The sequence below is a fragment of the Hyperoodon ampullatus genome (assembly GCF_949752795.1).
Source record: "Hyperoodon ampullatus genome assembly, chromosome: 19".
Lineage (NCBI taxonomy): Eukaryota > Metazoa > Chordata > Mammalia > Artiodactyla > Ziphiidae > Hyperoodon > Hyperoodon ampullatus.
In genome coordinates, this window is record NC_136932.1 from 14584668 (window position 1) to 14601525 (window position 16858).

General features: G+C 58.7%; 1 protein-coding gene across 6 annotated transcripts in view; it reads left to right on the forward strand.

Annotated features, from left to right (window-relative positions):
* SLC38A10 (solute carrier family 38 member 10) overlaps positions 1-16236 on the forward strand; it is a gene marked incomplete at its 5' end in the record, with an annotated part of 43548 nt that extends 27312 nt beyond the window's left edge. The window contains 7 exons of one of the 6 annotated variants that reach the window (XM_079725329.1): positions 1843-2029; positions 8816-8986; positions 9185-9637; positions 10194-10325; positions 13668-13838; positions 14123-14226; positions 14395-16236. In XM_079725329.1, the coding sequence (XP_079581455.1) occupies positions 1843-2029; positions 8816-8986; positions 9185-9637; positions 10194-10325; positions 13668-13838; positions 14123-14226; positions 14395-15162 (1986 nt within the window). In that variant the 3' untranslated portion in view covers positions 15163-16236. Of the gene's footprint in view, positions 1-1842; positions 2030-8815; positions 8987-9184; positions 9638-10193; positions 10326-11739; positions 11764-13667; positions 13839-14122 lie in introns of all 6 variants that reach the window. The other 5 variants (XM_079725324.1, XM_079725325.1, XM_079725326.1 and 2 more) reach the window with 5 other exon arrangements.
* Between the last annotated feature and the right edge of the window lie 622 nt (positions 16237-16858).

Below are 16858 nucleotides of genomic sequence, written 5' to 3' on the forward strand. Positions count from 1 at the left end.
AAAAACAACCAAGCAGATGTCTTCATCTCTGTGTCAAAACCATTTTAGGGGCTGTCCAAATCAGGGCCCGGAGGGGAATGGGGTTCTGCTGGTGAAGCCCAGGCTCATTGGGATCCCCACCTGGCGCTGTCTTGGAGGCCCTTCTGGAGCTGTCATCCCCCCCTCTGGCCGGCCACGCAGGCAGAACCACTTTGGCCGTTGGAGTATTTCAGGGCTCTCACTCGGTCTTGTCCTCATCCTGTCAGTGCTATGGAGTCCAAGTCGGGACGTGACGTTCTTTTTGTTGTTTCTCTGGAGAAATACGAGATGCAAGGGATTTAAAGTTTCTTTTTAACTTTTTAAAACTACTTTGGTCGCCTCTGGATACCGTTGCTCTTTGTGTCTTCCCTTCGTGGTGAGTGGGTATAACACGCTACTCTTTGAGCACACAGCTGAAGCTGGGAATCCACACATTTTTAAGAAAATAACTTGGGGTGGGGGGCGAGTCAGGAGCTCTTGACCCCAAGCTGCGTACAGTCTTCTGATGCTGCTCAGACCCCAGGGGCTCAAATCCAACGATATCCCCACACGCACCTGACTAAGGCCGGCTGGTGGTCAGTGCCAGAGGGGCCTCTCAAGTCCATGGTACTGACCAGGCTTCCCTGAACCATGGCTGAGCCCGGAGCACAGCCAGCATTTTGCTTCCATGAGCCCTGCACCAGCTCAGTGTTTCCAGAGTGGCAGCGGTTGAAACAGACTTTCTCCCCAAGCTTCTCCTTGTCGGCTGGACCCACCTTCAGGAGCACAGGTCCTTTCTTCCTGCGCAAAATCCTTCTTCTCTAATGGTGTTGGGCCTGGGAAAGTCTCAGTGGTTCTTTTGAACAGATATATTTCAAAGAATCAGCGTGCCTTTCGGAAAAGGTTTGAGTTCTGACTCTGAGAACACGTGGAGGTGGGTGGTGGGGCCCCCCGGCTCCTCAGGCAGGCCACCTCGTGCTCCTCTCTGCGGCGCCAGGAGTTACGGCTCCTTGGGCAGAGCTGCATGGGCCAGGCCTGGCTGGGAAGGGCCGAACGAGCAGCGTCCACTGCTGTGGCAGCAGAAGTAACACGGGGAGTGTCGGCCCAACGTGTACAGGAGCTGCAGGGGAGACGGAGTTACACAACGTGGGGTTCGTGTACTGAGTCACTGAGGGCAGCACTTATGATCAGCCTGGGGGCCACAACAGGAGGGACCAGGTGGGGACGAGCCCCCTCGGCGAGCAGTAGTGCCTCCAGCTCAGCTCGCTGGGCAGCACCGATGCGTGCGGAGCCACCTCCTTCCCAGCCGTCTCCCCGTCTGTGCCCTGCAGCTGCAGGTGTGTCTAGCTTGCTGGGTGATGTTGGGGATAGGTCATTTGTAGCCGGGCACCCAGTGGTCTGGGCCCTCTACTGGGTGAGGGAGTGGGACAAGCAAGGGCCCCCTTCAGGTTAGGCAGATGCCCCAAGATTCTTGCTCTCCTGGCCAGAACCATCAAGGGACCCAATCTCTGCAGCATTAGGCGTGGGGAGGCGTGGCCGCCGGGCTCTCCAGGGTGCCTGGCCGGTGGGCTTGGGTCTCTCCAGCCAGCAGGCCCCTCCGTGTCATACTTGCTGCCCCTGCTGTCTCCAGGCTCCCTCACGGCACCCCCGCCACCCCACCGGCCCCATCACTGGTGTGGCTCCTGCAGATGTGGCCCATGATTCGGTCACGCTGATCAGTTAGTGACCATCATCTAGTGGTCAGTGTGGTTGGGGCCTCTGTGAGCTGTGCCCCACCCCCCAGGAAGGGCAGGGGCACAGGGACTGCATGACCCCTTTAGCTCTTGGGGTCTTTGTCTCGTCCAGGTGGTGCTCTGGGTCGGCCTGGGCATCCTGGTGGTCAGCACACACACCACCCTGTCCGTGAGCCAGGAGGCCCCTGTGGACTTGGCAAAGGAAGCCCCAGGCAGCAGACTTGGAGAGGCTGAGGGCGCGATGAAGGCAGAGGCAGCCCAGCTCCCAGGTACGCGGCTCCCAGGTACGCGGCTCTCAGGTATGCACACAGGCCTGCAGCCTTCTTGGGGGCACCCCAGCAGCGTCATCTTGGGGTCACGGGGACCCAGGTGGCACTTTCCAGGCTGTCTCACCTGCCCAGTTGCCTCCGTCCTGTTTGGGTGATGGGGGGTTGGGGGGCCTCCAGGGGGCTGGTGGGTGCGGCCACCTGCGTGCAGGGGACAGACAGATGGCAGGCAGCAGCGCCGAGATCTGAACACCCCCATTCAGAGCGCTAACAGGTGAGTAAACTTGGGGGTGTCGCTCACGTTTGCCTGTTTTGTTTTGAGGCTGTAAATTTTAAGCCAGGTTTTCCTGGACAAAGTCAGTGATGCCCCTCAGCTTTGTCTCCTGTTTCACTTTATGTATCACTTGTTGACCTGCCCGTTGATAGAGGGATGAGCCACACTCCCTCATAAGCTGCAGGCCTGCCTTGCAAGGCCCCCCAGTGCAGTGGCCCCATCGCCCATATGTGGCAGGGTCCATGGGGTGCAGGGTGGTTTCCAAGCGCGGCTTTCTGGGGTACAGCAGGAGCTCCGTTGCGTCTGGGGGGATTGGGAGAGAAGAGGTGTCTTGGAGACTGTGGCCTTCCCAGGCCTAGATGGGAGGGGTGCGGGGAGGGCTCCCTCCGTCTGGCCTCTCGCCTTCTAGGAGCTCCGAGCGGCATCAGGTTCGGGTACTGGTGGGTGGTGCTCTCTATGATAACGTTCATTCCAGGGCTTCTGCCCTGACAATGGCTGGGTTCTGTGTATTCATACTAATGGTGTGTGCGTGTCTGCTTACCTCCCCTGCAAAGAAACCCCTGGCTTGGATTGAGATTCCCCAGGCTGCCTGCCTGGCATGCCCCTCTGGGGGAGCAGTGCTGGTTGCTGGTGGATTCCAGGTCCCTTTGAGTGGTGATGGCTAAGAAGCCCAGGGGAGCCCTGGTCTCCTCAGCTACTGTGATTGACAAAAGGAAAGGTCCCAAGGGCTGTTCGGGGAGGCAAGCGTGCTGGGTGCGTGCGGGGCTGGGCTACCCGCAGTCGGAGGTACGGGGCTCTTGGATGTGTTGCCGTCTCTGTTCCAGCCTTACCTCCCTGTGCTCAGAAAGCCCCTGCAGTGCCAGCACCCCACACCAACTTCCTGCAGAACAGTCTATCCTGGGGCTCTTTTGGGGGAGCCCTGAGCCCGGAGTAGCTGGGCATGCTCTCCTCTGCCTTCCTGGGATGGCGAGGGCCAGCTAGAAGACTCTCCCTTTGGGGGTCCCCTGCAGAGAGGACCCCTGGGAATAGCGGGGCTCAGCAGAGAAGTTAATCAGAGTGGTCAGAAGCTGCCTGGGGGACTTGCCTGGTGGTCCAGTGGTTAAGACTCCTCGCTTCCAATGCAGGGGACCCAGGTTCGATCCCTGGTCAGGGAACTAGATCCTGCATGCTGCAACTAAAAGATCCTACATGCCACAACTAAAAGATCCCTCGTGCCGCAACGAAGATCCCGCATGTGGCAATAAAGATCCCGCATGCCACAACTAAGACCTGGTGCAGCCAAATAAATAAATAAATATTTAAAAATAAAGAAGAGGGCTTCCCTGGTGGCGCAGTGGTTAAGAATCCGCCTGCCAATGCAGGGGACACGGGCTTGCGCCCTGGTCTGGGAAGATCCCACATGCTGCGGAGCAACTAAGCCCATGCGCCACAACTACTGAGCCTGTGCTCTAGAGCCTGTGCTTCGCAACAAGAGAAGCCACTGCAATGAGAAGCCTGTGCACCACAGCAAAGAGCAGCCCCTGCTTGCCGCAACTACAGAAAGCCCACACGCAGCAATGAAGACCCATCGCCGCCAAAAATAAATAAATAAAATAAATAAATTTATAAAAAATAAAAATAAGAAGAAGCTACCTGGGCATCCCACAGCAAGTTGCATGGATTCAGTACTTTGGATGGGAAAAAAGCCTCCTTGAAGAGGGAGATGGGTGTTGCTCCTCCACCCCTGTTGGCAGCCCCACTGGGTCCCTCACCCCCGGGTGTCCTGGCCCTGTGTGCTTTAAGGACACCCCCCAGCAGAACTAGACTCGGACACCAGTTTCTCATCTCAGCTGGCTGTGGGCCCACCCAGTAGGGCTTCTCGGCATTAGTTGACGTAGTCGGCACCAGGCTGCCTGTCCCCACGGCGCTGTGCAGCCTCCAGCCCACGGCCTGCACGAGCAGCTGCATCCTGTCGTGGAGGCGGGCCCCCGGCTCACCTGGAGCTGCCGCGGCCACATCTGGTTTCCATTTCTTCCACGAGTCTGTAACAAACACATGGCCCCTCTTGGAACCACATGCCGTTTGTTTAACTCAGTCTCCGTGTTTCTTGCCCCCGGCCTCCCCGTCATTGATGGGTTGCCTCGTTGAAGCAGAGCTGGGCCTGTGGGGCCTTGGCCACGTGCCCTGCAGACGTCTGCCCATCAGCGTGTGAGGTGGGTTTACTGGCCTCTTAGATGTTAAAGAGGCCAAAATGGTATGAACTTTCCTTAGAGCCTGAGCTGGCCTTGGGACTGGGGGAGTCCTGCCCTCCTGGGGACATGCGGGACTGGCCACCCCCGGCCTGGCACTCGTAGCAAGTGCAGAGCCCAGGACGCACCTGGTGTGGATGGAAGGGGTGGCCGAGCCCTTTAGGAAAGGCTACGAGGCTGCTCACCTGAGGCTCATGGCCTGCTCGAGGGTCTGGCGGGTGGGTTCAGAGTTGGTGATACTCTCAGCTCCTCCTTTGAATGTGGCCTTGTCCCCTTTCTTCCTCTCCCTCCCACCCTGCAGCTTCTCTTGGTGTTGGGGGCCGCCTTGGCCACACCCATTATACAGCTCATCCCTTTCCTCATCAGGGACACGGCCTGGCTTCTGCTGGGTGGGAAAGAAGAGGAAGGGCCAGGACGGGGCCTGTGGGCAGCAATCCGTTCTTGTGGGGACACAGGTGACCTGAGCGGGAGCTTGCCCCCCAGAAGCTCCTACCTAATTGTTCTTCCGAGGATGCGTCCCTTGTGCTGCTGCGCCAGCTGCCGGTGCACGCAGACAGGAAATCGTCCGAACTCCTGCGACAGATGCTGGCATGCCCACGGGGAGGCCCGGCTCCACACCTGCCTTCTCTCCTTGGTCCCGCTCTCCCTGTGCCCTGCCGAGAAGGGACTATTAACACCGCTGTGCCGAGTGACTTCAGTTTTTCTGCCCGTTTGTCAGGACAGGGCTGTGAGCTTATTTCACTGGTGCTAAGATAACCACGCCAGCCACGGCTGAATCTAGAAGGACTCCTTGGGGGCAGGAGGGGTGCTGCCTCCCATGTCCAGCCCTGAGTGACCAGCCCATGCCCCCTCCACCTGCTGCCCGTGGGCAGACGTGCCTGTCTGCAGGAGAGCTGTGATGGTGAGCCAGATGGGGCCACCGGGCCACCCGGCTAGGACTTTGGGTCCAGGGGCCCATTGGGATTCCTGCACATTCAAAAGGGTGTCATAGTCAGCGTTTCTCTTGCTGCCTGTCGAGAAGAGTGGGGGGTAACAAGTAAAACCTTCTCAGGGCAGCAGCGAGGCGGGCACTTCGAAGGTTGTCAGGAAAGTTACTCAAGAGCAGCGTCTGGCCTTTTAAAGGAACGTTGGTGGCTGCTCCTGCTCTCTGCATGGCCCTGGGGTCCTGTGCGTCTCCTGGACTTGGGGTTCCCCTCCAGTCAACAGGGACTCCATCTATGGGACTCAGGTGTGATTTTGAAAGTCACTTTATTTTTGTGCTTGGCAGTCAGAGAGGACTGCTTCCATCTTTACTGATCACAAGATACAGAAAGAGACACCCCTGGACTCAGAATGGGGTCCTGCAGGGGAGAGTCGACAAAGAGGAGCCCCCGGCCCAGATCCTGTCTTCCAAGGTGGAACCAGCCTTGAAGGCAGATTCTCGTTGGCCGTGGACAGGCCTACTCAGTACGTCGCACCTGCAACCTGACACACATACCCAGATTTTAGAACTGCAGGTGTCTATGGCCTTTGGTCCTCTGTCTCCCTAAGCCAGTTCCAGAATCACCTGGCGCCTGCACTGGACATGGGAAGGAGAGTCTGATGGGTGACCGTCCATCGGCCCGTTTGTCTTGGGAGCTCCTGGCCAGAAGCACCGTCAGGAGGGTCTGAGTGTGGGATGAGGCCGTGCAGGTCGGGATGCTCCACTGCCCGGCAGAATGAGGCAGGCATGGCGGATGTCTGCGTGGTTTCCACTTTGGGGAGCAGAGGCCATGACCTTGAGGACGAGAGGAGGCCCTTCCAGGCCGAGGCGCCCTCTGCTGGCCACTCCCCGCTGACCCACTGCCGCCTCCTGGAGGAGAAACGGTCCAGGGTCGGCCTGTCAGCCTTCGTCCTTCCCTGGGGTGATGACCGATGACTGCATGGGCGATTTCCTGTCTGCGCCACCGCGGGCGCCTCATTCCAGAGCCTAGCCGCAGGGCAGGCGGAGTGTGGGCTGTTTTTCGGTTACTAATTAGGAAGTCCTGTGTTAGTTTTACTGTGGCCCAGAGGCATTGCTGGCAAACTGTCCTCGCGAGGAGCTCTGTTCCTTTGGACAGCTGTGAAGTGTCGGAGGCCCGGCCACTGCAGGCAGGGTGGCCGCGCTGTGCGCCCTGTGCCCCTTGCACACCTCAGTCTCCAGGTTGTTCCTTTGCCTGATGACCAACGGATTTTGTTCCCTGCTGAGAACATGACTTGTTCCTATGACATAATGGAGTAGTTTTCTGTTTTGTTGTGTTCTTCCTTCCCTTCCCAGCCCCCTTTCTTCACTTTGTGATCCGCTGGATAGACAGACACCTCTTGATTTTGAGCACAGGGTTCTCTGCGGGCTGGGGATCGGGGTGTTAACTGTGGTGTGGCGAAGACGCCACATGCTTATTAGAGTCAGTGGCTTAATTGAACTGTGGAGTCCCGAGTCTGGTTCCTGCCCAGCACGATCCCCCCTCCAGTTTGGACACTAAACCTCAGCTGCTGAAGGTGCCCCCGGCCAGCATGGCAGGTCAGCCTGGTCCTTTCTCCTCCTTTGGGGGAGGGAGCAGGCCCACCTGAACAGGACTGTCATGAATCCCCCCAGAGGCCCTTTCGGGATTCCGCCTCCCCCTTTGCAGGTAGCTTGTGCCCTGAAGGGGAAAACCAGTTGCTTCAGGCCTCTGGGATGAAATGATTCTTTTTTTTTTATTTATCTATTTTATTTTGTTTTTGGCTGCGTTGGTCTTCGTTGCTGCGTGCGGGCTTTCTTTAGCTGCTGTGAGCGGGGACCACTCTTCGTTGCGGTGTGCGGGCCTCTCATTGCAGTGGCTGCTTATTGCGGAGCACAGGTTCTAGGTGCACAGCCTTCAGTAATTGTGGCTCATGGGTTCTAGAGTGCAGGCTCAGTAGTTGTGGCTCGTGGGTTCTAGAGTGCAGCCTCAGTAGTTGTGGCGCACGACCTTAGTTGCTCCGCGGCATGTGGGATCTTCCCGGACCACGGCTCAAACCCATGTCCCCTGCATTGGCAGGCGGATTCTTAACCACCGCGCCACCAGGGAAGCCCCGAAATGATTCTTTTTATTTATTTATTTATTTTTGCTGTGTTGGGTCTTCGTTTCTGTGCGAGGGCTTTCTCTAGTTGTGGCAAGCGGGGACCACTCTTTTTTTTTTTTTTTGTGGTACACGGGCCTCTCACTTTTGTGGCCTCTCCCGTTGCGGAGCACAGGCTCCGGACGCGCAGGCTCAGTGGCCATGGCTCACGGGCCCAGCCGCTCCGCGGCATGTGGGATCTTCCCAGACCAGGGCACGAACCCGTGTCCCCTGCATCGGCAGGCGGACTCTCAACCATTGTGCCACCAGGGAAGCCCGGGGGGGGGGCCACTCTTCATCGCGGTGTGCGGGCCTCTCACTGTCGCGGCCTCTCTTGTTGCGGAGCACAGGCTCCAGACGCGCAGGCTCAGTAGTTGTGGCTCACGGGCCTAGTTGCTCCGCGGCACGTGGGATCTTCCCAGACCAGGGCTCGAACCCGTGTCCCCTGCATTAGCAGGCAGATTCTCAGCCACTGCGCCACCAGGGAAGCCCCGAAATGATTCTTTTTAAACGTGTTTTTTCCCCAGATAGTTTTTTAGTTTCTGCCACGTTTGCCTAACAGGTAGAAAGTGGTTTTGTTAATGGAGAGAGTTTCCTAATAGGCTCCATTTTGGCCCAGTTCGGCGGGCCATCCTCGTGCACCTCTCCCCAAGGACCCGCGGTGACTGTGCAGGTGAGCTGTTGGACCTGCTGGAGGATGAGATGGCTTGTGGGATGCAGGCATGTGTGGGAGGCAAGAGGGTCCAGCTTTGTGGGCTACACCTCTTTCTCACCTTCCTTTTGATAGGAATTTTCACTTCTGCAGCAAGAAGTTGACAGAATTGCAAATCAACCTCCCTCAGGCATTTTCCTTAAGCATCCCTCGTCCTCCCGTTCCCCCTTGGCCTACAGCAAGGGGTTGGTTGGGCTTGGGCAGGATGGCTGTCCCCAGGCCTCAAACGGTGGGTTCGTGCTGCCACCTGGTGGTGATGGCCAGGCTTATGCAGGATGTCGCTCTTCTGCACCCAGTTAGGTGTAAATTGTATTTTGACGTATTTTTGTTACGAATACACATGAAAAATGACAGGTTTCTATACTACTTAGCTGCTAATGATTGAACAGGAAAAAATATAACTGCTTAGGCTCTGCCATTCGACTGGGAAATGTGATTACAATCCAGGGAAAACTGCCCAGTTGTCGTGCTGATTGGCGGTGTGGCCATGTGGAAACACCGCTCAATTATCTGTGCCATGCTTACAGGCCAGAATCCAATTGTGGACGTGGCCGAGGACAGCCGAGATAAGCCGAAGCTGCCAAATGAGAAAGATGAGATGGAGCAGGCCCAGATTAAGGGCCCCGTGAATGTGCCCCCAAGGGAAGACGCCAAGGAGGAGAAGCAGGAGGAGGCACAGCTGGATCGCCCTGGTCAAGGTGCTGTGATGGCCCAGGGTGGGGGTTGGGGGGTGGTGTCCATGGGGGAAGGACCTCAGCTGGACATCAGCCACGTGGTTGGTGGGGAACGAGCTCAGTTCACAGGCCTGGAGAGGGAAGGCCACCCTGGGAGGGAAGGCCAGGCCACCCCCCCACCCCACCCCCACCCACTCCCCAACCTCGGCCGTCTTCTTCTAGGAGTTGCGGCTCCTCTGGGCGAGGCCCACCGCCATGAGCCCCCAGTCCCTCACGACAGAGTGCTGGTGGACGAAGGTCAAGACCCAGAAGGACTGGAGAAGGAGCATCCGTCCAAACGTGTGGATGAAAGGGCCCTGGGGGGCAAGGGTCAGATGGTGCCACCACTGCTGGATTCAGAACGAGAGAGACCCAGACAGGACCAGGCTTTGGAGGCAGCGGGTGGTCTTCCTAAAGATCCCCAGAAGGTTCCAGAAGAAAATGGTCAGCCAGCCGTTGAGCCCCTGAAGGAGGACCTGGGGCTGGGCGACAGGGGTGTGCATCCAAGGCCCCAGGCAGTGCTTCCTGAGGGGCAGGACGTCCTGGTGGCAGGTGCAGGGGCCAGAGCAGACGGTGCCCTGCTGCCCGGCCATGCCGTGGGGGCCGTGGGCAAGCTGGTGGAGAAGAACGAGCACGGTGGGTGTGGGCTCTTTCCATGTGGGGCCTGGGAGAGGCTGCGGAGGGGGCAGGAGAAGCTGACCATCCTCACTTCTGTCCCACTGCCTTTCTTTTCTCGCAAGATTGGCATGTGCGTGTAGCAGCCCTTCTGCAGCTGTCGGGGGCTTGGCAGCTATTCTGATCAATCTGTCACACACTTGTTTGCCAGACCCGTAAACGTCAGGTGCTGAGCTAGTCCTGTGTGTCTGGGCACACACGGGGTGCCCGGGCACACACACAGGGGTGCGGCGCAGGCCTGACCGGGTGGGTGGTGCATTGTTAAGTGCCGTTGAGGACGGTCCCTGCGTGTTAATTGGCAAAGGTAGTTAACACTGGCTCCCTGCCGCCAGCCTATGACATGTTAAATATTTTTTATTACCTCCCTGGTACTCATCAGGTTGAGTATACACTGCCACAGGGGAGGGAGGGGCGACATAGAGGGTGATTTTAGGAAACATCTGCCTCCTTGTCTTGTCCCTTCTCTGCGTTCTTCTGAGTTTCCTGCCAGCCTCCTGAGTTTTTGCCGTGTGTGCAGGTGGGAAGGCTCCCCTCCCGGAGGAGAAGCCAGGCCCGGGGGCAGTGCCGCAGGCAGAGCCTCGAGAGCAGAGGACCTTGGAGGGACAGGGCGGGGACCATGCCGGGGACCACGCGGGCAGCAAGCTGGAGGGTAAGGCCTTCACTTTCTCTCTGCGTCCTCCGGGGGCCTGGAGACACCTGCCCCTTCCTTCCAGAAGCGGAGTGATGTAGGGGAGGAGCCACAGGTGCCCGTGGTCTTGGGGGCCTTTCCAGGGCCTCAGCCTCTGCACTTGCCAGTTTCCTGCTGAGGAAAGGTCTTTTTTTTTTTTTTTTTTTTTTTTTTTTGCGGTATGCGGGCCTCCCACTGTTGTGGCCTCTCCCGTTGCGGAGCACAGGCTCCAGACGCGCAGGCTCAGCGGCCATGGCTCACGGGCCCAGCCGCTCCGCGGCATATGGGATCCTCCCAGACCGGGGCACGAACCCGTATCCCCTGCATCGGCAGGCGGACTCTCAACCACTGCGCCACCAGGGAGGCCCCGAGGAAAGGTCTTAAATAGCTCCCTTGCTCACTAACAACCTTTTCTGCTCCTTTCTCACCTTCCTAGGAACGTTTTCTGTCTCCTTTTCTCCCCCTTAAAAAAACAAAACTCTGTCACGTGACTTTCTGTCACCATTTGGATCTCATTTCAAAATAGATATGTTAATATTTCCAACAAGTCGGCCCGGTGTGGGGGCATTAGTGAGGGTGGGAGGGCTGGTGACTCACTGCTGTCTTAGCTCCCCCCCCAACCCTGTGGCAGCGGCTCCCACAGGCGGCTCCCTTTGTCTTAGCTGGGGCAGGGGTGGGGGAGGAGGGACATTTGTGTCCACCTGCAGTGAAGACCCAGCACCTGTCCCAAAGCGAAAGCTCGTCTTATCTTTTCTCTCCGGTGAACAAAACTTGCTCTGCATCCTCCTCCATACCTTCATGCCCATTTTGGGGTGCTCCCAGCTCTTGGCTTTTGACTACCCTCCTCGTGGGCCCACCTGGTTGGGCACTGCCCCTGCACTAGAGGTGGTGGCGGCCATCCCACTGAATGATCACCCATCCTGGTTTCTTTGGTCCCCGCCCAATCTGAGTCACCATATTTTGTAGCAGTGTCCACAGAACGGCCCCTGGGTGTTTCATTCTGTGCTCTGGGTGTCTTGACCTGTGCGTGGGGATGGCGGTACAGCAGACTTGGGTGGGTTCATGGGATGCTCGTGCCTTGCTGCCCCATGAGCTGCTTCCCCGCGGATCCTGCAGCCTCGAGATAGCTGGCCCAGAATACTGCGCAGGGATGCCAGCTGAGCCTCTGCACGCCAAGGCTAGGAAGGCAGAGCCAAGGGTCCTGGGGTTTCCTGCAGCTCAGAAGCCATGGGAATTCCGCATGTTACTTTGTCTTTGGTTTCAGTCTGTTTACTGTCCCGGTCCTTATAATCTGCTACCTAAGCCTGTTTGATTCTTTGACTTTTTCTTTTCTGAAAAGAACTTTCATGGTTTCCTATTCTGCCTTTCTCCAAACGCCTCTCAATGGGATGCACAGCTGAAATCAGAAAGATGGTGGCAGGTAGGAGTCGGGAGGAGCATCACAGTGAATGCGTCTGTGGGGGGTTTAAAGACACGGGAGCAGATGGTGTGGGCCCCGCATCCAGTAGCGCCTCGCATGGGGCACATGAGGCAGAGACCGGGAGCCACACACGGTCTGCCCCCCACCCCAGCTCAGCCACAGCCCCTCAGGTGGGGTCCCCCTGATGCCCCAGCCCACTCCCTTCTTGTACAGACACCCTGGTCCCTCTTAGCCCTGCTGGGGCTCCACTGTCACCGGAGGACAGCCAGGTGCAGCCCGCGAGCGCCTGGGCTCCCCCAGAGACGGGGCGGGGCCTGTGTGTGACTTCCGCCATGTGCATGGCCTGGTATTAATGTGCTTTGCACGTATGTTAATATCCGTGCAGCTCTCATCCCATCCACGAGCCTGGTCCCCGTGGTCCTAGTGGGCTGGGCAGGAACCCAGAGCCACATGCGGGGCTCTGGCTGGGGGCTTAGTTTGTCACCTCCACTCTGCTTTCACGTCTGTCCCATGTTGCTTCTGGCTGGACATGGCGCACTTCCCCCCTCCTCCAGCCTCAGTCCAGGGCTGGTCCTCCGAGGAGCCAGTGAGGCAGGGGGCCTGCTCCTCAGGAACCCTCCCTGGGGACAGGCGGTATTGGCAGCACGTGGGACCATTAGTTGGTCGTGAGCCATGGGCACCCAGGGTAACAGCATGGCCATGGCCAAGGGAGCTGGTCTAGAACCCTGTGGGATGGCACTGTGCACATCCCTTGTCTAAAGGGGGTGTGCGGAGCCACGAGCTAATCCACGGAACACGGGCTTTCTCAGGCAGGCATCTTGGCCATCTTAGGGTGTCTGGATGTGTGCCTGGTGGGGAGCAGGGGGCTGGAGCGCCTGGGCTGGCTGAGGGGCCTGTCCTCCCTGTGGGCGGCCTCAACATGTTCTTCATGGGCCTGCCCGCCTGCATGTCCTGGCACCGGCCTCTGCAGGGGAGAAGCCATGGCAGTCCGACAGAAGGCCAAGCCCACTCTATTCTGGTGGGTCACAGGTTGCCGTTGGGGAGGACAAGCCAGCACATCTGCGTGTGCCCGGCACTCAGGGCCCTTGCTGGGGTGTCAGCTCTCACCACTCACAAAATGTACTTCTTTCTTTGGATTTGAGCTCTTACATCTGACAACCTGTACAGTTACATCATCTTTCAAAGCTTCCTGTTTAAAGACATACGTGTTGTAAAAGTTACTTAAACCCAGATTGCTGGCTGTAAAGAACTGACCCAGCGCTGAGGTGTTTGTAGTGCAGTGTGAGCTCTCCGCACCCAAGGTGTCCAGCCTCGGGGCCTCCTCTTGGTCCACAGTCTGTGGGGGGGCCCTCCTACACACACCTGCTGCAGCCGGCCTGCCCCTAGCTCACCTGGCGCTCCTCCCGTGCCAGCTGCAGCCAGCTTCCTGGGGGAGGTGGGGCCAGTGGGAGCACTGTCACAGCCCCCATCTCACTGAGGTTCCAGCTCTTGTCTCTGCTGAAGAGGAAGATGGTTCTGTTTGTTTTTAAAATTCTCACCTTGGAGGAAATTTTCTTAAAGCACCGATGTTCTTTTTTAGAGTAGTTCATAGTTCACGTCACCCAGCCCAGATCACCATCATTGTGGTTATGGCGCGTGACCGCTCTCTTGGCTCTCATAACCCCTGAGCACTGTGGGAGTGAAGCAGTAGGAAGGGTGTCTGGTCGCTGGAGAGAGGCGATGGCTGTGCCCCAGGGTGGTCTGGGCGCCAGCTCAGCCGGGTGGAGAGGAACGCCCGTGGGTGGTGTCCTGGGGAGGGGCCCACAGGTCACCTTGGCATTGCTGCATGCATCATGTCACCCTTGGCCCAGCAGAGCGCCTTTGTAGCCTTCAGGCTCTGACTGCGTGTGTTTTCCGAACTCCAGAAGCTGGCCGGGCGGAGATGCTGGACCATGCCGTTCTGTTGCAAGTGATTAAGGAACAGCAGGTGCAGCAGAAGCGCCTCCTGGACCAGCAGGAGAAGCTGCTTGCAGTGATCGAAGAGCAGCATAAGGAGATCCACCAGCAGAGGCAGGACGGCCAGGACGGCGAGGACGGCAAGTCCGGGGGAGGCGGCAGGGGGAGGGGGCCGGGCCTGCAGGGCAGGGGACAGTCGCTACATCTGCTTGGGGAAGAGGGGTTGTCACTTAGTGCACGAACGCCAGAGCCTCTGGGGGTCCCTGCGCGGTTGGGTCTGTGGCTCCATGCCTAGAGTCCTGCTGGGCAAATTTAAGCCATGGTTCGTATTCCTTGATTGCTGGCAAGCTGGGTTCCTTTAGTCCCTGCATTGGTAGCTTCTGCTCATTTCTGTGGCTAAACCTGTGACTGACTTCATTTGCAGCGGACGTGCAGCCTGAGCTGGGGGTGGCCGGGCCCAGAGGTAAGGAGCAGGAGGCCCCCGCCGTGGGGGTGGCAGAGCGTCCTCCACAGCAGCCTTTGGGAGCTGTGCCCGGTGCTCCTGGGCGTCCCCCCGCTCCTCCCCAGGGGCACAGCCAGCGCTCTGTGGAGAAGCCCGAGGGGGCCTTGGGTAGAGCCCCGGCTGCGCCTCCTGGCGGCGCTGACCTGCAGCCCCGGGCAGCCCAGGCTGAGCCGAGGGAAGGCCGGCGGGGTGCTGTGCCCGAGGCCGTGGACGCTGGCGTGCAGGAGCGGGTCCCTGTGCTGGACCCCGCCAGGGCACCTGGGAGCCCCGAGCAGCACGGCGCTGGAGACGTCCCCCAGCAGAGTCGGAATGTTTTTGGTGGAGGCTCCCACGAAAGGAAGAAGTCTGGAAAGGAGGAGGCAGCCACTGGCACAGATGTTCAGGAGGCAGATGTGCTGGGGGCGGGGGCAGCAGTTGGGGCCCCTCAGGTAAAGTCCCAGCAAACAAGCCAAGACCGGGCACCCGGAGGCCTGTCCAGCAGGTCGGGGGGAGCAGCCCCTCGGGCCCAAGCCATGTTACATCAGCCGGGACAACGGGCTGTCTCTGACGGAGGGCAGGGCGGGCAGCAGGGCGGTCATGAGGAGGCGAGGAAGGAGCACGTGCCCGCTCCCAGGGAGGACGCCGCCATCCAAGAGCCCGAGCAGAGGCCGGACCCTGAGCTCGGGCCCAAACCAGCCATGCTGGGGGATCAGAAGCCAGACAACGCCAAACCCAACCGGGACCTGAAAGTCCAGGCCGGCTCTGACCTTCGGAGGAGACGGCGGGATGTGGCTCCTCGTGCAGAGGCAGGGCCAGCCCCAAAGGACGGGGTCATCATCAGCTTCAACCCCCTGCCTGACGTGCAGGTCAATGACCTCCGCAGCGCCCTGGAGACCCAACTGCACCAGGCCGCGGGGGGCGCCCTGCGAGTGGTCCCAGGCCGACACATCAAACAGCTGCCCGGGGCCCTGGAGGAGCCCTGAGCCCCATTAAGGCCACGGTGCTCCCTGTCAGCCGGTGAGCCTGGACCACGGTGGGTGCAAAGTCCTGGAAGTCAGGCCCAGGGTGGAGTCTTGCAGCTCTCCAGCTGCACCCTGCTTCCAAACCAGCTTTGCTGTCCCTCTCTCCTCTTACACTTCCTGGTGACTCAGCTCCCTGAGGCCACTGGGAGAAAAGGTGGCCTCAAGGAGAAATAGCCGCTCGCTGAGACCCAGAAAACGTGACCCGCCACCGGCCACACGGCTATTGTTACCCTGAACTTTCTTTATTGACGTTCTCTGTGAGTGTCACACAAAACCTGAGGAAATGCTTCTGCCTTCACCCTTCTTCACAGCAAATGCTGCTTCAAGTCTCAGAGTCTGGGCGGGCCTGTGAGTCCAACTGCTTCTGCCCTAGAGCTCTGCTCTGCATACTCTGGTCTCCCAATCGAATGGTTGTGAGATTTAAAAAGTAAAACACACCACTGACGTCTGGTTAGTGTGGTTGGTGTGGAGGTGAATCACCCAGAGGACCCCGTACCACAGACACAAGCCATGACTGTCAAACCCCACGGTGACACGTGCTCGGAGCCTCAGCTGGGTGCCAGACCCGCAGGTGTCGGGGGCGGGAGTACACAGCCGGCAGAGGCTGCTTCTCACTTCTTCCGGGGGAGATTCTCCCGAGTCTGCACCCCTGGCATCTGTTCATCTGTTGGGAGGGTTGTGGTGTTTTGTGCTGTACTTAGTTCTCAAGGGGCAGAAAGGCCGATGGTCACGCCTGACCCCCGAGGCTGGTCAGCAGGTGACCCGGCAAGTATGCCAGGCTGGCCCGCCATGAGCCCGGGGCCTTCACCTGATTTGTGCTCCCCTCTGGGGGTAGGGGCAGTTCCAGACCCTGCCCCGAGGGGTCCATGGGTGGGCCACTCGCTGACCACTGGCCAGGGGTGCCCAGGGCATGTGGCAGCTCCAGCCTCGGCCTCAGGTCACTCTCTTCCCCTGGGCCTTCTGAAATGGTTTTTATTGTTTAATTTCTGTGTCATCTTGAAGACTAGAAATGAGTAATAAAAGGAGTGGAATCTTCTGGAGGCCAAGCTGATTCCCCATGAACCCCGGGCACTGCTCACATAGAGGGAAGCTCTGTGAAAGGGGGCCGGGTCTCAGTGCTTCCCACCTTCCATTCTTAACTAAAAGCAATTCCAAACAAACTGTGCTCAGTGGAAGTTTCCCTCAGGTTGGAACTCCATTTGTTAAGGTCTTGTAAGTGGGACTCTGTTTCCAGTCCTCTTTACCTGAATGTCTTACCTTGACCCAGTGTTCGTGTCCTCTGGAGGTCACACCACCCTCCTGCTTTTTCTGCCAAGATGACTTCTTCCTTAGAGCAGGGCGGCCCGAGCCCAGGGTGAGAGCAGCAGTGCAGGGCCTCTGCTGCCGCCTGCCATCCCCACACCCCCTGACACTCAGGGTCCTCTGTCCCAGTTAACGCTTGTTCTCTCCTCCTGGCTTTCAGCTCCACTTCCCTACCCAGTCGGCAGCCCCTTGGGAAAGGAACCCGAATCTTCCCCAGAATCTGGGCAGACCTCTGGGTGGGGTCACCATTACCAGTAATGCAAGGAGCTAGGAAGGGCCCCGGGACAGTGCTTTGCTTTCTGATCACGGACCACTCCTCCATCTGGGTCCCATGGCTGGCAGGTATGGCCAGGGG